The 23,774-nt window shown below is 44.7% G+C and overlaps 1 protein-coding gene across 1 annotated transcript in view; it reads left to right on the forward strand.

The window, feature by feature from the left end:
- The first annotated feature begins 4,053 nt into the window (after positions 1–4,053).
- Positions 4,054–23,774, forward strand: part of IRAK2 (interleukin 1 receptor associated kinase 2) — a 56,137-nt gene continuing 36,416 nt past the window's right edge. Inside the window, exons 1-2 of the mRNA XM_081276018.1 lie at positions 4,054–4,218; positions 15,275–15,457. Of these exons, the coding sequence (XP_081132144.1) occupies positions 4,125–4,218; positions 15,275–15,457 (277 nt within the window). The 5' untranslated portion in view covers positions 4,054–4,124. The remainder of the gene's footprint in view (positions 4,219–15,274; positions 15,458–23,774) is intronic.

Genomic DNA, 23,774 nt, shown 5'->3' on the forward strand with positions numbered 1-23,774 from the left:
CACAAGTAACCTCATTCAAGTCTCTTTTTCCAACCTTAGGTTGCATATGTATTTATTTATTTAACATTGCTTCTTCTAGCTTTATTGTTTTTATTAGAATGAAATACCATTGTAAAAAAAATTGAGCACTGCAGAAAATTTTTAAAAAGGAAAGCATTCATATGGAAACAGTTTTTCTTTCTGCCCATGAAAACAGGACCAAAAAAGGTAAGTTAATATTTTTACCAGCAGCTACATAGAATCATAGGAGAGAGTCCTGGGCTAGAAATTAGAAGTAGGGCTGGGGGAATACAAATAGGTCAGTGGGGAAGCACTTGCCTAGCATGTGAGGGGACCTGGGATCTGTCCCCAGCAACACACACACACACACAAAAGATGGGAAGTCGAAATTGATGCTTTGCTTTCTTGATTCATGAAGTCCAGTCTGCATCTTTTAGGTTTTTTTGACATTATAATTCTGCATCTTGGGCTGGGGGTGTAGCTCAGTGGTAGAGTGCCTTTCTAACATGCCCAAGACTCTGGCTTTTATTCCCAGGATCAAAAGAATAAAAAATAAGTTGGATATGGTAGCTCATGCCTGTAATCCCGGCCACTTGGGAGACTGAAGCAGGAGGATTGAAAGTTCAAGGCCAGCCTGGGCAACTTAGATGCTGTCTCAAAATTAAAAAATAAATTAAGAGGGCTGAAAGTATAGCTCAATGGCAGAATACCTCCCAGATTCAATCCCCAGTACCACCAAAGAAATAATAATAAAAGGCTGAGATAAGCTAGGTAAGGTGGAACACCTGTAATCTCAGGTGTGGGAGACCAAACTTGCACGTGACTAAGTCATTCTCCCTGGCTGGGTGATGAGGCACTCAGTTGCAGAAATGTGGCAGAGCTTTCCCCACCCTTCTTGGGTGCAAGGGTCAGTGTCTTGTGCATGGGAGTGTCTTGCTACAACCCCGTGGGTGAAGCTATGTTCACCTGTTCCTTTGTAATATAACCCCTTGCCCTGTTTAGGATAGAATCTTCCATGGAAGTGCCTTGTGTGTGTCCCCTTCTCTTACTGTGCCCTTGGGTGTGGCGACCCTTGCCTCATTTGAATAGCTTCTCCTCAATAAAAGGGGTCAGCATGTGCTCTCGCTCTTTCTCTTTTTGCGGACCCTTAAGGTCAGAGAAGCCATCACAGCGACCCCAAATAAAAAGGTATCTGTGTCTCTTGTGTGGTTATTTCGTGTAGCCCAGTTAGCCCAGTTCAATTGGAGTGACCCCTGACCCTTTTAGTTGTGAGAACAGAAACCCGGCACTCAGGGGCTCAGGTGGCTGAGGATTGCAAGTTTGATGCCAGCCTTGGCAACTTAGTGGAAACCTGTCTCAAAATTAAAAAAAGAAAGAAGGGCTGGGAGTGTAGCTCAGCAGTAGAGCCCCTGGTTCAATCCCTAGTATTGTTGAATAAAAAAAGTAAATACATAAATACATAGAAAAAGAAAGGGATAAATAAATGGGAGACTGTGCCAATAGAGAAAAGGGAGAAAGATGAGGGCCTTGGTTCTCCTTTGTCCCCTTGCACCTGGGTTGTAGGTGCTTTCCTCCTCAGCCTATCCATCCATCCTAGTCTTCCACCTTGGAGTCTATCTGCAACTCTGCGAATACCCTAGAAGAGCATCTCAGCACACTGAGACATGCTTCACTTCTGGCCTCAAGGCCATAGATGTCCAATCTCTGAGCCACATCCCCAGCCCTTTTAAAAATTTTCTTAAATTTTGAGATAGATTCTCAGTTGCTTAGGGGCTTGCTAAATTGCTGAGGCTGGCCTCAAACTTGTCATCCTCCTGTCTCTGTGTCCTAAGTCGCTGGGATTACAGGTGTTTGTCCCCCCTGCCCTGCCCCCAGGTTCCTGCTAAGTTGCCCAGACTGGTCTTGAACTTGCAATCCTCCTGACTCAGCTTCCTGAATAACTGGAGTTATGAATATGCACCATTGTGCCCAGCTCATTTTAGATGTTCTCTGTAGACTGTATAATTTGGTCTCATTTGCTTCCTTCACTCAATGCAAAAAGTTGTAGGGGAATGATCAATCCCACTTGTGAAAAACAAGTGAAAAACAATGAAATCGTTACTGACCTAGCCCTCTTAGACCCAGAGTTGTAGAAATAAACAAAGGACCCTGAAATAATTTAAACATGCAAGGGTTTAAGAACTTCTATTCCAGCCAGGAGGGAGATAGCACTTGGGGGACAAAGATCCCTGGGGAGAAGAGCTTTTATGGCATCTGTGGGGCAGGCAGGAGCTCCAGGAGCTCAGCCACTTGATATCATTATGCATACAGGTGGCACTGAAGTTGCATCTTTGCACATCTCATTCCCTTGGGGGGTGTTTTATTATGCTAATAAGATAAAGGTAATTGTGTCTTACTTTAATGGTAACTATTTTACCTATGCATTTGTCACTCATCATCTGGGAAAGTCTCTATTATTATTTTCAGAGTAGTGCAGATCCTGCTTTGCCTGTCTTGGGCTGGCATATCTGCTGACCGACTGTGTAGACTCAGACAGCTAAGCCCACTTCTCTAGCCTCCCATCTTTGGGGCTATTACCTCATTTCCATAACCTTAAAGACTAGCCTACCTTTTAACTCTTCATTTTCTGGAATGGGTGTCATTTCCATAAGACTACTAGCTTGGCTCTATTTCCCCTGAAAGGTATTCATTCCTTAGTTCTAAGGGGTCCTATTTTGCATAGGAGAGGGGTCCCTGACCATGTCAAGGTAAGCTGTCCAGGGTCACAAAGCCTATTGATGGCAGAAGTGAGATTTGGTCCCATGTCTTCTCACTTTGATTTTAGTTTCCTTCTGTGGCAGCCATACTCCCAAGCTGGTGTTTACATCTACATGTTATACTCAGTGCAGTTGCCTAACCTCTTGAAACCTATTTAGCCCTGTATAAAATGGGAATAATAAGTTGGATGTGGTGGTGCACAACTATAGTTCCAGCTACTAGGGAGGCTGAGGCAGGAGGATTACTTGAGCCAGGAGTGCAAGGCCAGCCTGGGCAATAGAGTGATTCCCTATCTCAGCAAACAAAAAGAATATAACACAGGCTTGTGAGAATTACCTAAAGGTAATTCTCAAACAGGGAAAGCACATTGTAGAAATAAAGAAACAGTAGTTAGGATAACAGGCAATTTGTAGCTAGTGGGGAAGAAGAGTTTGGCACTAGACTGCTTAAGTTCACAATCCCATTTCAGTCACTTTGTACTTATATGATTTTAGGCACATTATTAAATCCCATCTTGGCCACTTGTATATGTGTGATTTTATTTTATTATTTATTTATTTTTAGAGAGAGAGAGAATTTTAATATTTTATTTTTTTAGTTTTCGGTGGACACAACATCTTTGTTGGTATGTGGTGCTGAGGATCGAACTCGGGCTGCATGCATGCCAGGCGAGCGCGCTGCCACTTGAGCCACATCCCCAGCCCCTATATGTATGATTTTAGGCACTTTATTTGACCTGTATCTCAGTTCCCTCATTTGTAGGATGAGGATTAATCACCATACCTACATAGAGTCATTGTAAGGAGTAAGTAAAATAATCTGGGTGCAGTCTGTATATAGTTAAGTGCTTAATAAATATTAGCTATTATTAGTATAAATTCTGTTCCTCCTACTTCGTTCATGTAAAGACAATTTTGGTACTGAGGATTGAACCTTGGGGCACTGTACCACTGAGCTGCATCCCTAGTCCTTTTTTCTTTTCTTTCTTTTTTTTTTAAATTTTGAGACAGGGTCTTGCTTAATTGCTGAGGCTAGCCTCCAACTCGCGATTCTCCTGCCTCAGCCTCCTGAATGCATGAGGCGGTGTAGTGCCCAAAGCCCTGGAAGTGGACTTATAAGGCTTCCCGTGGCTGTCACAAAATGCCCACACGGCCTGTGCCCCTTCTCGCCAGGGCCTTACTTTCCCCCGCCGCGCGGCCCCTCCCGCTAGTCTACGCAAGAGCGAGCTGTGCGGCTTATGACCGCTGGGGGGCGGTGGCGGCCGGCGCGCCCCGCCCACTTCCCGCGCGGCTCTCGCGCCTAACACCAGAGCCGTGGCATCCGAGGCACGCGACACAGTCTCTCTTGGGCCCTCCGGCCAGCCTGACATGGCCTGCTACATCTACCAGCTGCCCGCCTGGGTGCTGGACGACCTGTGTCGCAACATGGACACGCTCAGCGACTGGGACTGGATGCAGTTCGGTGAGTGGGGCCCCGCCGCCGCATGGGGCACGCCAGCCGGGACTCGGGTCGGCGGCTGAGATTTCTGTACCCCGGCCTCGCCGTGTGGCCCTGTGTACCTCCTTTTAGCCTTCTGGAAGGTAGGGTGGCCTTTGAAGACTTGTGTCACAAGGCTGTCGCTGGGTGGTCATCGCCTCTACCTTGCTTTTACAGTTTACAGGCAAACGACAGTTACGGAGCGCTTCCTCCGAGACTGGCGCTCTGCTCTCTCTAATCCCCGCACGGCCCGGGAAGTGCGTCCTCCTCACCCTGAGTCGCAGATGAGGCAGAGGAACTTGCCCAGGGGTGGCCCAGTGGCAGAGTGGGTGGGATTGGGAGCCAGGGTTCACTACCTTGTAAATCCTCGTTGCGTTTTGCTTGTTGTTTGTGGCTTATGATTGGCCGAGAGCCCTGGCAGCTAGGGAGAGGATGCGTGCGTGATGGGCTCAGCTTCCAGCCTCCTTCACTTGTCAGCTGGGCTGCTCTGTAAAGTTGTTCTAAGGGAGGAAAATACTGTGTAGAGAGCACGCAACACTAGTGGTAGTCTTATAAGGAAGTGAAAAGAACAATTATTATTCTTGGCTATATGATTTAAATCAGTGTCCAGGTGGCACCTAATTTTTAAAATACTGTCACATATATTTTTTTCTTTCCACACCTTTTATTGGTGCATTATAGTTGTATATAATGATGAGGTTTGTTGTTTCATATTTGTACATGCACACACTATGACAATATAATTTGGCTAATATCACAATCCCCAAATACTTCCCTCCACCTTCCCTGCCTTCCGTCTGTTGGTCCCTTTCCTCTACTGTTCTCTCTTTGCTTAAAATATAGTTATATATTTTATTTTATTTATTTTTTAATATTTATTTTTTAGTTGTAATTGGACACAATATATTTATTTTATTTTTATGTGGTGCTGAGAATCGAACCTTGTGCTAGGCAAGCACTCTAGTGCTGAGCCACAATTCCCCTAGTTATATATTTTAATTAAAATTTTTAGATTATAAAATGCACCATTATCCAAAAACATATATACTACATATGTGCTGTGTATACACACACCCAGTCAAAATAATAATAAAATGAACATGTATGTGTTATCCATCCAGATTGAACAAATTGTATATTTTAGGGCTGGGGGTGCAGGTCAGTGGTAGAGCACTTGCCTAGAAATGCTAGGCCCTGGGGTCCATCCTCAGGAAAAAATAAAAAAGAAAAAAAAAAAGAAAAAAGAAAAAAAGAAAACAACAAAAGAAATAACTTGTATTTTAATCTAGTGGTTCTCAATCAGGGGCACTTTCGCACACTAGGGGACACTGCTAATGTCTGGACAACTTGTTTGTCACAACTTGGTCAGTGCAGTGGATAAACACCAGGGACATTGGTATCTAGCAACATCCAACCCAAAGTGTGAATGGTGCTGAGGTTCAGGAACCCTGTTTTAACCTAGTAAAAACAATATGTACCCATTGTAAAATACTGTGGGAAACAAGCAACAAAAAGATTAGCTCAGACTGCCTCTCAGAGATAACCATCCTGAGTATTTGGTGCAGGAAGTCACAAGAGCAGCTGATGTTTCTTGACTTCTTACTGTGCCAACAGCCTGCTAGGGATGTTCAACCTGGTCGTTTTTGTAGACATATTTATATATGTGTATGTATCTTTCAAAAAATCTCCACTTTGTGCATTCATTATACATGCTATGCTAGTACACTCCCCCCCCTTAAAATGTACCACACTAATTTCCCCTTGCCAGGCAATAATCTTGAACAATATGGATAGAAGTTTTTATTTGTAGCATGTATTTTTATTTAGCTATCATTACTTGAAAAGCAGAAAATGCATAAGGTAAAATGATGTAGATACCACACCTAGGATGGGGAGATGTCTTTCCCTTCCCTGTTGCTCTGTCTTCTGCTTCCCTTCCTTGCAAACTCTGACTGAGGCTCAGAGAACCTGTCTTTTTTTAAAAAGATATTTAATTGATTTTATTTTTTAAATATATGACAGTGGAATGCATTACAATTTTTATCACACATATAAAGCACAATTTTTCATATCTTTGTATATAAAGTATGTTCACACCAATTCATGTCTTCATACATGTACTTTGGATAGTGATGTCTATCATAGTCCACAATCTTTGCTAACCCCCTTCCCCCTCCCTTCCCTTCCCACCCCTCTGCCTTATCTAGAGTTCGTCTATTCCTCCCATGCCCCCCTCCCTCCCTACCCCATTATGGGTCAGTCACCTTATATCAGAGAAAACATTCAGCACTTGTTTTTTTGGGATAGGCTAACTTCACTTAGCATTATTTCCTCCAATGCCATCCATTTACCTGCAAATGCCATGATTTTATTCCTGAGTGTATTCCATTGTGTATATATGCCACATTTTTTAATACATTCATCTACTGAGCGGCATCTAGGTTGGTTCCACGTTTAGCTATTGTGAATTGTGCTGCTATAAATATTGATGTGGCTGTGTGCCTGTAGTATGCTTTTTTAAAGTCCTTTGGGTATAGACTGAGGAGTGGGATTTCTGGGTGGTTCCATTCCCAGTTTTCCAAGGAATCTCCATACTGCTTTCTATATTTCCACCAATTTGCAGTCTGTGAGAATGTCTTGCACCTAATTTTCTAGGTGACTCTGTGTCCCATTTCTTGGGTGATTTTATTTGAATGTTTCCTGGTCAGTGACCAACTGTGGGTGGGACTTCCTCTGATTTCTTCTACATTAGCTCAGCTCTTAATTATAAGCAATAGAACAACTTATCTTCCTAGGAAGTTAATTTAGAAGGCACTGTATGATTTAAAAAAAAAAAAAAAGCTGGGAGCAATAGTTCATACCTGTAAACCCTATGATTTGGGAGACTGAGGCAGGAGGATCACAAGTTTGAAGCCAGCCTCAGCAATTTAGCAAGACCCTGTCTCAAAATAAAAAGGGGATGTAGTTCAGTGGTAAAGCACCCCAGGTTCAATCCCTAGTACCAAAACAAACAAATAAAACAAAAATCTAGCCATATAGTTCACAGAGTTGGAGCATATCTTAAAAGGTAGAGCATGTACTTCGTGGATGTGAGGTCCCGGGTTCAGTCCCAGCACCAAAAGCAAAGGTAAATAAATAAAAAAGGCATAATTCACATACCATACAATTCACCCATTTAAAGAGTAGAGGGGGGCTGGGATTGTGGCTCAGCGGTAGAGTGCTTGCCTAGCAAGTGTGAGGCCCTGGGTTCCATCCTCAGCACCACATAAAACTAAATAAAGATATTGTGTCCAACTACAACTTAAAAAAAAAAAAAGTAGAGGGTACAGAGCAGTGGCATTCTCCACAGTCTCAGAACATTTCTATTACTGCAGAAGAAACCCTGTACCCCTTAAATGTCACTCTAAACCCCTCCCTCATTTTTCTCCAATATGCCTATTCTGGATATTTCATGTAAATGGAATCATGCAGTATTCATTGTCCTTTGTGATTGACTTCATTTAGTTGTAGATGGACACAATATCTTTATTTTATTTATTTATTTTATGTAGTGCTGAGGATCGAACCCAGTGCCTCATGCTTATGAGGCAAGTGCTCTGCCACTGAACCCCAGCCCCAACCTCTCTTTCTTTTTTTTAATTGCAGTGCTGGGGATAGAACCCAGGGCTTTGATATGCTAAGCAAGCACTCTGCCACTGAGCTACACCCTCAATTTCTTTTTATTTATTTTATTTTTTTAAAGGAGGGTAGGCAACTTTTTAATTTATTTTTTAGCTGTAGTTGGACACAATATCTTTGTTTTATTTTTATGTGGTGCTAAGGATCGAACTCAGGGCCTCACACATGCTAGGCGAGTACTCTACCACTAAGCCACAATCCCAGCCCCCTCAATTTCTTTTTAAAACAAAAATAATGTTGCTGGGCAAGGCACAAACCTATCATCATAGTAGACTTGGAAGGCTGAGGGGGGAGGATCACAAGTTCAAAGCCAACCTCAGCAATTTAGCAAGGCCCTATGCAATTTACTGAGACCCTGTCTCAAAAGAAAAAAGAAAAAAACGTGGCTGGGAATGTGGCTCAATGTTAAGTGCCCCTGGGTTCAATTCCTGATATCAAGACAAACGAACAAACAAAGAACCCCACAAAACAAACACTAAACAATGTGGGGGTACAGGGATGCATGCCTGTAATCCCGCGACTCAGGAGGGTAAGGCAGGAGGATGGCAGGTTCGAGGCCAGCCTCAGCAACTAAGTGACACCTGGTCTCAAAATAAAAAAAGAAACAGCTAGGGCTCAGTGGTTAATTGCTTCTGGGTTCAATCCCCAGTGCCTAATATGATAATAACAGTAGTAAGTGATATTTCATTGTATGAAAGTACTACATTAATTTATCCATTTGCTAGTTGATGGGAATTTGGGTTCTTTCCACTTTTTGGCAATTATGAAAAATGTCTTTGGATGTTTGTATATAAGTGAGTGTGGACATGTGTTTTCGTTTCCGTTTGTCTATGCAGTATGTACCCAGGAGTGGAATTATTGAGTCATATGTTAATTCTTTTGAACCATTTGAGGAACTGCCAGATTGTTTTCAGAGTGGCTGAACCAATTCACATTCTTACCAGCAGGGTAAGAGGGTTGGGATTTCTCTGAGTCCTGGTCAACCTGTTAGGGTCCCTCTCTTGTTTGCCATCCTGCCAGCAGAGCAGGTGTGAGGTAGCATCTCGCTGTGGTTTTGATTTGCATTTCCCTTGTGACCAGTGCTGTTCACCTTCTTATCATCCATTCTTACATCTTAGGGAATACCTCTGGGTTTGCAGCCCCTGGAGATAGCAGAATTTCCCACAGGAACTGAGGATGTAGTCTACCCTCCTCACCTGACTTGCCAGCTCCAGCCCCTCTGACCTTTCCTTCCACTCCCTGTTCCCCCTGCCTCAGCCTCAAGGGCCTCCTCTGTCCAGACTACTCAGGGCCTTTGCATTTGGTTCTCCCTCCCTGCCTTTTCTATGCCTGGTGTTCTAGTCTGTATTATTTTCCTCTTGTTGGTAAAACAAGTTACCATATTTGAATGGTAATTCAAAACTGCACAAATTTATTATCTTAGGATTCTGGAGGTATCTTTTGGCTCATGGCCCTTCCCTCCGTCTTCAAAGCCAGCAGTGCAGTGTCTTTTTAAAAAAAATTTCTTTTTGTAGTTGTAAATAGACAGAGTGCCTTTATTTGTTTATTTTTATGTGGTGCCAAGGATCGAACCCAGTGCCTCACACATACTAGGCAAGCACTCTGCCTCTAAGCTCCAGCCCTAGCTTGGCAGTGCAGTATCTTCATATCTCTTTCCAACCTCTGTTTTTGTCATCACTTCTCTGAATCTTATGCTCTGCCTCCCTCTTATGAGGATCCTGGGAATCACACTGGGCTAATCCAGGTTATCCAGGATGATCTCCTCATCTCTGAATCCTCACTTCATCCCATCTATGAAGTTCCTTTGCCACACTGGGTACTACACTCACCCAGATCTGAGGGTTTGAGACACTGATGTCTTTGGGGTGGGCATTATTCTGTTGGCCGTTGCCCTGTGGGTCAGTTCACTTGGAGAGGCCTTTTCTGCCCGCCCCCCCCCCAAGCTCTTTAGTCCATTGTGGGTTTCATTTCCTCCATTCCACTCAGTGAGCTGTGTATTACCTTACTCCTGATATGTTTATGTCGGTCTGTCCCCATGAGATAAAAATGCCACCAGGGCAGGGACCTTGCCTGTTTAGTTCACTTCCATATTTCCCAGAGCAGGACCCATGACATGCTTCTCACCCTGCAGAGACTGCTTTGAGCCCATGGCTGGCTTGCTGTTTTGGGTCAGAGGTCACTGATTGGGTGCTGATTGTGCAACCCAGTCATTTGCTCTCTCTGGGTCTCGGGACTCAGGTTTCCTCATTAGTGACATGAGCAAGTCCCTCCAATCCTAAAAAGTCTTTGCTGACATGAGTCATTTTAGAAAGAGAGAGTCTCTCTCTGAGATGATTGTGGTCCTGGGAGGAGGGTGTGGGGGCGTAGGAAGAATTCTAAAGTGAAGTGGAAACTCCCACAGTCACAAATATGTATGTTCTTCTGGATTTGACATCTGTTGCCTCTTGATTGTTTCTCTGTGATTGCAGTTGTGGCCCTTTTTGCTGTTGAAGAAATAAATGCCGGGGGCTGGGATTGTGGCTCAGTGGTAGAGCGCTCGCCTAGCATGCATGAGGCACTGGGTTGGATTCTCAGCACCACATAAATGTAAAATAAAGATATTGTGTCCACCTAAAACTAAAAAATAAGTATTTAAAAAAAATAAAAAAGAAAGAAAGAAATGCTAGAATCTGAGTTTGTGTAAAGTTGACAACTTTTGAGGCTATGTGCAGTGGGGCTGGGGATGAGAGGCTGTTTAGTGGCCACCGTGTTTGCTGTGCCAGGCCTGTGCACAGCCTGTGCTGCCTCGCCCAGCTGTGTGACTTCAGGCCTGTCTGAGCCCTTATTTTCCTCCTCCATAATGCTGCCCTCACAGAGTTATGGAGAGGTAAAGGGATGCCATGGGTGCAGAGGTCCTTGGGGCTTCCCCTTCCTCCACCCAGGGACATCTAGTTGGTCTGGAGCAAGGGCATTTGACGCTGGAACAAGTCATTTCAGGAGGCTGTGCCATCCTTGCTGAGGCCTTTGAGGATAGGCCAGGTTTCCACGGGATTCAAGATCTTGAATATGGAGGGACAGAGTGATGGTCTCCACATGGGATTCCTCATTGACTAGATGACAGGGTTGCTTGACACTTGTCATTTTTTTTAAGTTGTATATGGATGAAATACCTCTCTTTTATTATTTATTTATTTTGATGTGGTCCTGAAGCTTGAACCCAGTGCCTCACACCTGCTAGGCAAGTGCTATACCACTGAGCCACAATCATAGCCCCCATTTGTGTCATCTTTTCTCTAGCCAAGCTCTACTCCAAGCATTTCTGTTCTTAGAGCTCATCTAGAGCTTGTTCAGCAGATGAGGAAGCTGAGGCCGGAGAGAGGTGAAGGGCCTTCCCCAGATGCACAGCTTGGGTTCACATCTGCCTTGGAACCAGGGTTTGGCCTCTGCACCGTTTCTGTACTGTCCTGCTCACTCTTGGTGTCACTATGACAAGTGCCTGAATTAATCCACTTAGAAGTAGAAAAAGTTTATTTTAACTCATGTTTTCAGAGATTGCAGTCCATGGTCAGTTGGCCTCATTTTTTGGGGCCTGAGGCAGCACATCTTGGTGCAGAGCCTGTGACCAAGTAAGCTGCTTACCTCGTGGCCAGGAAGTGAAAGAGGGGAGGAAGAGGAAAGGGTAGGGGGTCCCGTTATCTCCTTTACTGGCACAATCCCCAGTGATCAGAACACTTTCTTCTAGCCTTACTTTAGGTTTGCACTACCTCCTGAATGCGACCAGCTGGGACCAGGCCTTGAGACACATTTATAAACTATAGCATATATGCATATGTTATTTTTTTTTTAGTTGTAGATAGACAGAATGCCTTTATTTTATTTTTAAATTTTTTTTGTAGTTGTAGATGGACAGAATACCTTTATTTTATTTGTTGATTTTTATGTGGTGCTGAGGATCCACCCCAGTGCCTCACACATGCTAGGCAAGGGCTCTGCCACTGGGCTATAGCCCCAGCCCTTATTTATTTATTTTTTTATGTGTGCTGAGGATGGAACCCAGTGCCTCATGCATGCTAGGCAAGCGCTGTGCCACTGAGCTATAGCCTTAGCCCCCACATGGTTTTTTATCTATAGGAAAAGGTCTAGACTAAAGGATGCAAAAATGTTCCCAGTGGTTTTCTTAGGGTCTTCTAGGTGGTTAGATTGTGGATACTTTGATTTCTTCTGTTTTCCTAAGGTCCTACAGTGACCAGGTGTTGAGAAGAAAAAATAAAAAAACCTGTGACTTAGCAGAAGCCCTCGGTAGTGACTCATCCTCTCAAGATCTCTGCCCTGTCCTGACCCTTTTCATGGGTGTAAAGACTGATGGGCCAATACCTTAAGATACGTCACATTCTTGGAAACTTAAATGTCTAAGCTAGAGGCTGGGTCAGCAGAGCCCTCTCCCTGCACACGCAAGGCCCTGGGTTCCATCCAGCGCCAAGAAAGAACAAAAGGAAAGAAAAAGAAAAAAGAAGTTCAAGCTGGAAGAACCCCAGAGTTTAATTCCTGTTTCTCCTGGATTAGCAGGGGAGGAAAGTGTGTCCCAGAGAGGGAGAATGAGGGCAGAGGCTGAGTTTCCACTGCCAGCAGCCACAGTGGCAGTGTAGACTTGTCTTTCCCACGACATGCCCCACCCCATGGGTGGGAGGTGAGCACATGACAGTAGCATTGTGTAGGGAAGGGGTGTGCTGGAACAGGGTTCCTTCCTCTTCCCTCTACTCTTTGTAGGCTGGAAGCAGCTTCTGTCCCCACTGACATCACTTCCTACCAACCAGGATTCTGGCCTGGGATTTCCAGTGACTAAAGTTATAACTCCAAAACTTTCCATTCCTAACTGGGCACTTCTCCTGCGGGCTTTTTTTTCTGCGGGAGGCCATCAGAGCTCTTCCTCATCTCCCAGAGAGGAGAGACATAATCTAATGTCACTCCCTGGCTCTGAGATTTTCCATGATGCCCCAAGGCTCTATTTTCTGTTTTGAATTTAGGGGTGCTTTACCACTGAGTTACATCCCCAGCCCTTTTTACTTTTTGCTAAGTTACTGAGGGTCTTGCTAAATTGCAGGGGCAGGCCTCAAACTTGCTATCTTCCTGCCTCAACTTCCCGAATCTCTGGGATTACAGTCATGCACCACTGTGCAGGGATTGATTTTTATGTTTTTCAAATAGAAAAGCCACATGGGGTTTTAGTTTACTCACTTCAATATCTCTAGTGTTTGTCACAGACCTAGTATACAGCACAGGCTCCATGATATTTTATTGAATGATGAATGAGTAAATGGACGATTTGATGTTCACATAGATTTTTGCTTCATGATTTCTGAAATCCTGGAACTGAAGCTTAGGTTTGTTGTTTGTTCTGTGGTGTTGGGGATCACACCCAGGGCCTTGCACATACTAGGTCAGCACTCTACCACTTAGCCACACCTCTCAGGCTGTTTTATTCCTAATTTAAAAAAAATGCTTCTTTCACATAATAATAAAATAGATCAGCTATAATAACATTGCAATAAATGTTATTTAATACCTATGGGCTGGGTGTGGTGGCCCGTGCCTGTCATCTCAGTAGCTCCAGAGTCTGAGGCAGGAGGATCATGAGTTCAAAGCCAGCCTCAGCAAAAGGAGGTACTAAGTAACCCAGTGAGACTCTGTCTCTAAATAACATACAAAATAGGGCTGGGGATGTGGCTCAGTGACCCCCAACCCCTGCTCCCCCCCCCAAAAAAAAAAAAACACCTATGAAGTATGTATAACTAATTAAAACAAATAAAAAAATAAAAAAGGGCTGGGGCTGGGGCTCAGTGGTAGAGTGCTTGTCTACCATTCATGAGGCATTGGGTTTAATCCCTAGCATCATATAAAAGAATTAAATAAACAAAATAAAGGTATTGCGTCCATCTACAATTAAAAATATTTAAAAATAAATAAATATGAAACAAAACAAAAGACTCAAGTCATTAAACTTAGTGGAATAGTGGTTTACCATTAAAAAGGCCATTTATGGGGCTGGAGTTGTGGCTCAGTGCTTTTGCCTAGCATGTATGAAGCACTGGGTTCGATCCTCAGCACCACATAAAAATAATTAAATAAAATAAAGGTTTAAAATGCCATTTATGAAGAGCTGTAACAACTTGAAAAAAGTTTATGCCATAATTTAATAAATCAGCAGGATTCAGAACCTGTTGGACAAAATGTCTGGCAAAACCTATGCTTAAAAGTTACTGGGCGCAGTGGTGTGTGCCTATAATCCCAATGGCTCTGGAGGCTGAGGCAGGAGAATCACAAGTTCAAAACCAGCCTCAGTAAAAGTGAGGCATTAAGCAACTCAATGAGACTCTGCCTCAAAATAAAATACAAAATAAGGGGGCTGGGGATGTGGCTCAAGCGGTAGCGCGCTCGCCCGGGTTCGATCCTCAGCACCACATACAAACAAAGATGTTGTGCCTGCCGAAAAACTAAAAACTAAATATTAAAAAATTCTCTCTCTTTCTCTCTCTCTCTCACTCTCTCTTTAAGAAAAAACAAAAACAAAACCAAAAAAACCAAAATAGGGCTGGTCAAGTGCCCCTGAGTTCAATCCCCAGTACCCCCCCCCCCACAAACAACAAACAAACAAACTACACTTAAAGCTATGCCTATATAGTTGGGGTGATTTTTGGAAAGGGAGAGAGTACCCTAGTGGCCTTGGGGAAGGTGGTGGGATGCTGTGTATCCTGCCCATCCCCTGCATGCTCCATATTTTCTTTAGTTTACAAGCATTAATTGTATGCAAGAATTGAGAAGAAGGAATGCATTATTTTTGCTATCACTGGCCAACAGTGGCTTCCTACAGATTTTGTCTGGTACTTCAGAATTTAAGGAGGCACCTACTCTCATGGTCCTGCAAGTGCAGAATGAGTCCTGATAGCCAGGGCAACTCCAGGGGCCTCCCTTGCCCTGCTGCCTCATGCTGACCCTGCCCAACTCTGCCATGCAGTGTCTTCTGTACAGTAAATAGGATGAATGGAACTCCCTGCTCTGTGGGGTGTCCATTCTAGAAGGGAATGTGGGAGGAGTTCTGTTCCTCACTGAGGTTCCAGAGGGTGAAGTGACTGTCCCTAGCAAAGAAACAGCGTGCATTCAAGACTCCTGTTTGTGTGTCTCTCGTCCTGTGATCTTTCTCCTGCCTTGGGCAGCAGCCATGCTGATACTTATGTGCCAGTCCCCATTGGTATTCAATAGGATCTGTGTGGAGAATGACAAGTGGGGAGTACTCTGCATAGTGGGAGTCGCTAGGTTATTGTGGGGATCCCTCAGAGGGATTGCTGCTCTGCTCCAACTTTAAGCAGAATTCTCTCTCGCCCTCCAGCCTCCAAAGTAATCCCAGACCTGACCCAGCTGCGGAAGATCAAGTCCATGGAGCGGGTGCAGGGCGTGAGCATCACCCGCGAGCTGCTCTGGTGGTGGGGCATGCGGCAGGCCACCGTCCAGCAGCTGGTGGACCTCCTGTGTCGCCTGGAGCTCTACCGCGCTGCCCAGATCGTCCTGAGCTGTGAGTAACCAGTTGGCTTCTGCAGAGTTTTGGTGTGGGCTGTATTCTCTGGTCTTAGAACCTTTATAAGCACCCTCCACCTACTGTGATCCTGGAGATAGAACCCCAAGCCTTGTCCATGCTAGGTAAGCACTTAGCCATTAGCTCAGCCTTAAAACCTTTTAAATTTTGTGATTAAAAAAAAAAAATTAAGAGCTGGAGATGTAGCTTAGTGGTAGAGTGCTTGCCTAGCATACATGACGCCCTGGGTTCTATTCTTGGTACTGCAAAGAGAGGAAAAAAAGAGAAGGATGGGTTATCTATTTAAAAAACAATTAAGTGAAAAAAATTTAAAGGTCTGATAGCTGTTACATAAAAATTCAAAATAAGGCATAGAATAAAAATAATTCACATTGCCCTGTTTATGTATCTTAAGTGGTAACCACTGTTAACAGTTTCTTGTCTATCATTGGTAGAAACGGTCTCTCTGTCTGGACAGCCCCTGTTAACACGCTAGGGCACGCAGTACACTGTTGTACACTGATGTTTCAACCTAGCACTAGATCTTGGAGACTGTTTCATGCTGACATATTTTTTATTTGATTGTTTATGTATTTATTTTGTGTGGTACTGGGATGGAACCCAGGTTTTTTGGGCATGCTAAGTAAGCCCTCTACCGTTGAGCCACATCCCCAGTGCTGACATATTCTTTTTAACAGTTAGAGATTTGGGTTGTTTCTAGCTTTTTCCTCTTCTATACAGCATCATGATGCACATCTCTGGACATAAGTAACTGTGCTCTGCACACGTTTTGAGTATAGCCATAGAAGACTTTCTAGCATTGGAGTGGTTGGGTTGGAGCTTTGCGTATTTCAAGTTTCATTTGCTGTTGAGATCAGTATTACTAAATTGTTCTCCTACAATCATAGTGGGAACATATTTAGCAGCAATCATACCTCCCTGCCTGGAAGGGTGGCTGTGGAATTGAAGGGTCATAATGTGATAGGTGCCTCATGTTGAGCAGAAGGCAGTAGGGATGTGGCGCCTGGTTACCTGGACCCCTCTCTGTCCCCAAGGACATCCCTTCCATGTGGGTCAGGGAGCCATTCTGAGCCCCTGGCTTGTGTCTAGTACTGTGTTTGGTTCCAGAAATACCACATAGATGACAGTTAGTCCTCTGCCCTCAGAGAGCATTGTCTTGAGAGGAGGCAGTTAATATGAAAAGAAGTAAAAGTGGATATACCAGTTAAAGAAAGAAGCCAATAGGACAGAGTGACCAGGTAGGGGAGTCTTCTAGGACAAGTGGTCAAGGAGGTACTGTCTGCTGAGATGAAACTGCAGGAGTGGAAGGGAGATAGTCACATGGAGTTGGGGTAAGAGAGCCCTGGGAGAGGGACCAGTTTGTACAAAGGCCCCATGGAGCCTCGGCTGTGGAAGGAGATGGAGCTGACTTGTGTGGGGTTCCTGAGCTGAGGATAACCCCGCTGGACCAACACACCCAGGTTCAGCACTTGCCTGAATGTCTCTGAGACCCTTCTGGAACCAGGGAGGGTTTCCAGAAGGAGGGGCTTAGAGCAGGGGACCGAGGGCTGGGTGCTTCGAGAGCACCAACCTCAGATAAACTGGGGGCATCTAGAGCTGCAGACCACTTGTAACTTTCAGAATCACTATGAGCCTATCACACTGGGTGGGGAGGCCAGGCAGGATAGCAGGATTGTCATTACTCTTCAGCTGCCAGGGGACTTCCCAGGACTTGGCATGCTGAGGGGACCTAGAGCTTTCACACACCAAGACTTCCTGTCAGAAATGGGGACAGTCCTGCTCCAGTGGGCGTGACCTTCCCGCATGAGAGACTCCAGCCAGGCTTGTTTCTGCACAGGCCTGTGATCTACAAATCTAGTCAGTGGCTCTTGCATCAGGTCCTTTCCCAGGCTTCTGCCTGGCCTGCCTCGCCAAGCGTGCCTTCCTCAGCTTGGGAAGGTGAGCTGCCCAGCACATAGCCTGCCCACCTTCTAGAACCCACCCGAAGCCCCTCCCTGCCCTGTTCTGGGGCTTCAGACCCATGTGCTGTGGTTAGTCAGAGAGGCTCAGGTGCTTTAGGATCAGTGCTGAGGCAGTAATTTGCTCTCTGGTGACCCTTTCTTTCCTTGGGCCCCAGACCACACCTTTGTCCACTGAGGGAGCTGGGCTGGATGATGTGCAGAGTCCCCCTCTGGCTCCTGGTGTCTTGGCCCCTGTTAACACTGGTTACATGGTAGTGTGACCAATACCTGCCAGCTGGATTGGCTTCTCTGTGTTCCCAGAACCTGGTGTGTGGCAAATGCTGAGAAATGATCATTCTGGATGAGCCCTAAAATGTTTTTGAGATAATTATTGGTAAAGTCCTATGAAATCCAAAAGAGGCAAGGAGAGGGCCATGGGCGACGGCAGGAAGAGCTGCTGGCTCACGTGTGATCAGGAGCACAGGGCTCGGGACCAGGCCAGTCTACTTTGGGGAGGGATGCAGTGAGGCGAGGCCTGTGCAGACCCCAGTGTTGCCCTGTGGAGTGGGCTGAGGTGTCCCAGGGGGACACACTTCTTGTGTGAAGTGTGCCCCCTGGGTAAAGGCAGTTCTTTGAGGACTGAGACACAGGTCCCGGATAGACACCCTCTTATGGATGTCAAAGCCTGACTGCTGACTTTTGTGAACAGACTCTTTGAGGTCAAGAAATAGCACAGGGCTGGGGATTTAGCTCAGTTGGTAGGGTGCTTGCTTTGCATGCACAAGGTCTGCAATTCCTCAGCACCACTCAGAAAAAAAAAGAGCACAGCATAAGATTTAGGGAAAAACACCCATATAGCAGGACTGTGCCTCAGCAAGACACTCACATTCAGGAGTACTTTCGAGGTGCTGGGTGCTCTGTGGAGTGCTTGGCTCCCTCTAGCAGCCTTAGAAGGCATCAGGAACCTTTCTCCACCCAGGAAACCAGGCCTTGCATGGCTCACAGCCTCCTCCAAGGGCCACAAGATCACATCTACCTGTCTGCATCCAGAGCCCTCTGCCTAACCTGTCATTGGAGCTTCAGTGGCAGGAGTTGCTACTCAACTGTGGGCTCTCAACCCTCCCAAAACACCAGTGATGTCCTGCCCATCTGCCTCCGTTCTGTAGAACCTTCCTCACCCATGCTCTCCTGTTCTGCCTCCACCTTGCCCTCTTCTGATCCCCTCAGCTCTGCTGATTTGAGTTGCCTGAGGAAGAGGGACGAAGGCTGTTTCCAGACCCATAGTCTCCTGGCTGTTCTGCATAGGGCATCTGGTTGTATTTTTACTATTGCTATGAGTCCTGAGGCAAGGCATTGCCCCTTTCTGTGTCTTGATTGTGGCAGTCCCTGTCACTTTCTAGAGGTAAACATTCAGGCCATTTGTGGATCATTTTAAGTTTCTGTAATCACCTTGTCACCCCTGCTCCAAAAAAAAGGGTTGTTGCTCAGTTGGTAGAAAGCTTCCCTCGAATGCACAAGGCGCTGGGTTCAATCCCTAGTACCACCAATCCGCGCCCCTCCCCAGTTATAACATTGTTTAAACCTTATTACTCAGCTGTACCTGGCAGTCTGAGAGACTGATTTCCTGCCAACTTTTTTTTTTTTTTTTTTTTTTGGTGGTACTGGAGATTGAATCCAGGGCCTCCTACATGCTAGGCAAGCACTCTACCACTCAGTTACATCCTCAGCCCTTTGTCTTTTTTATTTTAAGGCAGACAACTAAGTTCTTGAGTCTGGCTTTGAACTTGTGATCTTCTTGCCTCAGCCTCCTGAGCAGCTGGAATGACAGGCATAGCCATCTAGCCCACTGACCTCCAGGAATTCTGATGCACTTTAAGTTTAAGGACATCTCAGATACCTGGTTCTGTGGTGTCTGACTTCACCTCAGTGGGCAGCAAGAGTGGAACTTCCTTATTCTTTACTCCCTGAAGCCTTATCTGAAGTGGAGTCAGAAAGCATGTGCTTTTACTGAGAACTCCTTGATTTTCACATCCTTTTCCTGCTGGTGTGGGTTTGAGGGCCCAAAGGGAGTTGGGGGGAGTCAAATAATCACAAGGTGTTTTCTTTTTTTTTTTTGATGTACTGAAGACTGAATCCAGGGGTACTTTACCACTGAGCTACATCCTCAGCCCTTTTTATTTTTTAATTTTTTGAGATAAGATCTTACTAAGTTGCTGAGGCTGGCCTCTAACTTGTGATCTTCCTCCCTCAGCCTCCCAAGAGGCTGGGATTACAGGCCTACATCACTGAGCCTGTTTGCTAATCACAAGCCTTTATCAGACCAGGCCTGTGGTTTCTTTGGTGATACAGTTCTCACGAAAACTAGAAGCTTCCAGTTTCTTGGTTTCTAATCACTTCTACTGTGGTTATCACAGCCAAAGATCCAGCCTAGACCTATCAGCACTGAACCCTGACACCTTTTATCTTTTTTTTTTTTAAGAGAGAGAGAGAGAGAGAGAGAGAGAGAGAATTTTAATATTTATTTTTTAGTTTTTGGCAGACACAACATCTTTGTTTGTATGTGGTGCTGAGGATCGAACCCGGGCCGCACGCATGCCAGGCAAGCACACTACCACTTGAGCCACATCCCCAGCCCAACACCTTTTATCTTTTCTGCACTGGCTTCTAAGCTTAGTTGCCCGCCAGTCCTAATTTAAAGTACTTACCAGGTGCCTCCCTTGATGCCACTGGAACCAGTTGGATGGGAAATGTCAAAGGACAAAAAGTATAATTTAAAGATTTACCTGGTATGAAGATGTGAGGAAAAAAAAATAGTGTTACCTTAGATTAGGTAGAGAGAAGTGATGGGAGGGGAGGGGAGAGGATGGGGAGATAGGAAGGATAGTAGAATGAAACAGACATTATTATTGCTGTGTGTATATATGTGACTGCATGACCAATGTGATTCTACAACCTGTATACTCAGAAAAATGAGAAATTATATCCCATCTGATTCAAATGTATGATATGTCAAGGTCATTGTACTGTCATGTGTAACTAATTAAAACAAATAAAAAAAATAAATTCCTACATAGCAAACTATTAAAAAAAAGATTTACCTGTCTTAATTTTTAATTCTAGAGTTGTACATTGTTTACTCTATGTAATAGCGTAAATATACCAATGAGGACAGCAGGGGAGGTTGGATTTAAAGACAAGACAAAGCTGAGCAAAAGAAATAAGGAGGGCTGGGGATGTGGCTCAAGCGGTAGCGTGCTTGCCTGGCATGCGTGTGGCCTGGTTTTGATCCTCAGCACCACATACCAACAAAGATGTTGTGTCTGCCGAAAACTAAAAATAAATAAATAAATATTAAATCTCTCTCTCTCTCTCTCTCTTTCTCTCTCTCTCTCTCTCTCTCTCTCTCATAGTTCAGGACATCTGTTATTAAAAAAGTAAAAAAAAAAAAAAAAGAAATAAGGAGCTGGTGATGTAGCTCAGTGGTGAAGCATATGTTCTGCATGCATGAACTCTGGGCAGAATTTACTTTTTTCATATATATATATGAATGATAGAGTTCTCATGAAAACTAGAAGCTTCCAGTCTCTTGGTTTCTAATCACTTCTACTGTGGTTATCACAGCCAAAGATAAACAATAAAGATTGTTTATTTTTAGGCATATATGTTTTTTTTCTTTTTAAATTTAGAGAGAGAGTCTTGCTAAGTTTCTTAGGGCCTCACTGAATTGCTGAGGCTGCCTTCAAACTCTCAATTCTTCTGCCTCAGCCTCTTGAGCTGCTGGGATTACAGGTATGTGCCATCTTGCTCAGGGTAAAGTAGCATTTTTCAGACTATGCTCTCTAGAAGAAAGATGTCTCCTGCAAACAAAAGGTTCATGTAGCTGGACATGGTGGCGCATGCCTGTAATCTCAGTGGCTCAGCAGGCTGAGGCAGGAGGATCGAAAGTTCAGAGTCAGCCTTAGCAAAGGGGAGGTGCTGAATAACTCAGTGAGACCCTGTTTCAAAATTAAAAACAGCAAGGGTTAGGGATGTGGCTCAGTGGTTAAATGCCCCTAGGTTCAATCCCTGGTACCCCATCCAAAAAAAAAAAAAAAAAAAGATGGTCATGCTCCTGAGAGAACTTGGTCAGGCTCCAGGCCTAGTTGGTGAATGTGAGGTAGCTCTAGAGCTATCTTAGAAGTTTAGGAGCAGGAATTGGGGCAGAGGTCATGGTATCTCACAGTGGCTTCCAGTGAAAGGCAGCACTCCAGGGGCTTGAATGCCGTCAAAGGAGGCAGTGCTACCAGCTTAGGAGCTGAGCCTGTGGTTGGAACTTGACAGTGGGGTCTGGCTTCGAAGATTGGTGCTGAGAACCAGCTGTGTCATATATATATATATGTTTATTTGTTTATTTTTATATTTAGGCAGGGTCTTGCTGAGTTGTGGAGGCTGGCCTCTCACTCATAATCCTCCTGCCTCAGCCTCCCACATGGCTGGGATTACAGGTGTGCACCACCACGCCCACTCCATTTCTCTTGTGTCCTAGAATCTGAATGAGCGTCAGTGCTAAACCAACAAAATACTTACCCAGGACTTACGATGAGCCAAGTAGGGACACAGCCATTAAACCACCAACCTGGTCAGCTTTTATCTGATGTGGGAGACAGATACAATAATTACACAGATGCACTTAACCAGCCATAGTGTAAGGACTCAAAGAAATGTACAGAGGGCAGTTTGGGTAGGCAGTGTTACTGCTGTTGACTGGTGATGAGTCCTTGCTTCCCCAGTGTTGAAGAATAACACCAGAGAAGCACGCCGAGGCAAGGTCAGAGTAGAAATTAGAAGTTTATTAAAGGACAGCAGAAAAGACTTCTCTCGGAGGAAGAAGGGGACCCAAGAGGTGGAATCCGTGGAAGTGCGGTTGTTTCCCCTTTTTATAGTTCTTTCAGTGATGGAATGTAGGTGGGAAGGCCTGAGGGGTGGGACACAGGTGGGCCAAAGAAGTAATAGGCCTAGGGATGTTGCTCAGTGGTCGAGTGCCCCTGAGTTCAATTCCTGGTACCCCACCACCAAACAAAAACAAAAACAAACAAACAAACAAAAACCCAACCAACCTCTTTCGCACAAACCATCAGAACACTTATTATCTTTTAAAGAATGGAGTATTGTTCAGTTCTAGAACCCCAAATGAAGTCATTTGATATTGTTTAAGGCTGGGTACAGTAGTGTACACCTGTAATCCCAGCGACTCAGGAGGCCAAGGCAGGAAGATTGCAAGTTTGAGGCCAGCCTCAACAACTTAGGAAGACCCTGTCTCAAAAAGGGCTGGGGGTGTAACTTGTCTAGTATGTGCAAGACCTTGGGTTTCATCCCCAGCACTGTGTACATTTACATGTGCAAAATTGTGATTTTAAAACTTACTACCACCCTGTGACTTTGAGGTTCCTGATGCTTCAGGTTGCCAAAGGGACTTGGGAGGTGATCAGGTTTTTATTTTCCATCTGATATTACCATCTTCCTGGGACTTTTTTTTTTTTAAAGTTTTGCAATTTTCACACAGTCTCTTGTTGGTTATGCAATCCTGACGGTTTCAAACTTGGGGTTTGACATCTCTGCCAAAGTCATTTCCTTCCTGGAGCAGGGCTCTTTTTGAGAGGGGAATTTTGGGCTGCTGCTGAAATGAAACAGGAGAATGGTCCCTCTGTTTTCCAAAGAGGCTGGGCTGTTGCAAGGCCCAATAATGGTTTCTGGGTTTGCTCTCCTGAAAGGTTCTGCACATCCACCTCTTTCTGCCCTCTTGGGAAGAACAAAACAGGGATCAGATTCTGACCCCAGGGTTAATAGGTCCTTGTTACTGGAGCTGGAATTGAGTTGGGCCAAGACTCCCAGGGCAAGAACTCAGGGTCTCTGGATTCTAGGAATAACTTGTATTTAGCACGTAATGTATGTTAGCAAGCATCTTTTCTTGTTATTTTTATTTTATAGATGTGGAAACTGACTGAGAGACAAAGGACCTTGCCCAAGACCACATAGGGCTGAGATAGGAAATGAGGTCTGCTTGACGTTAATCCATATTTGAGTAGGTCACTAGATGGCATGAATATTCACTTTTCCCTTCTGAAAAATGGGTACAGACATTTCCCTGTTTACTTTGCTTGCAAACCACGAAGCTTCACAATATAAAAAGTATGGTATTGTTTTAGTTATTGCATTGAGGCTCATGACATATAACCTGACTTTTCCTCCATGTATTAGTTCTTCCATAGTTAAAAAAGTGTTAATCATTGTTGGTTTCTTGGGAGTGTTGTGATAATGAACAGAGGTGCATGTGCAGTGCATTTAAACTGGTCCCCAAGTTTTCAGAGGGTGGGTAA

The sequence above is a fragment of the Spermophilus citellus genome, assembly GCF_964194105.1.
Source record: "Spermophilus citellus genome assembly, chromosome: 19".
Lineage (NCBI taxonomy): Eukaryota > Metazoa > Chordata > Mammalia > Rodentia > Sciuridae > Spermophilus > Spermophilus citellus.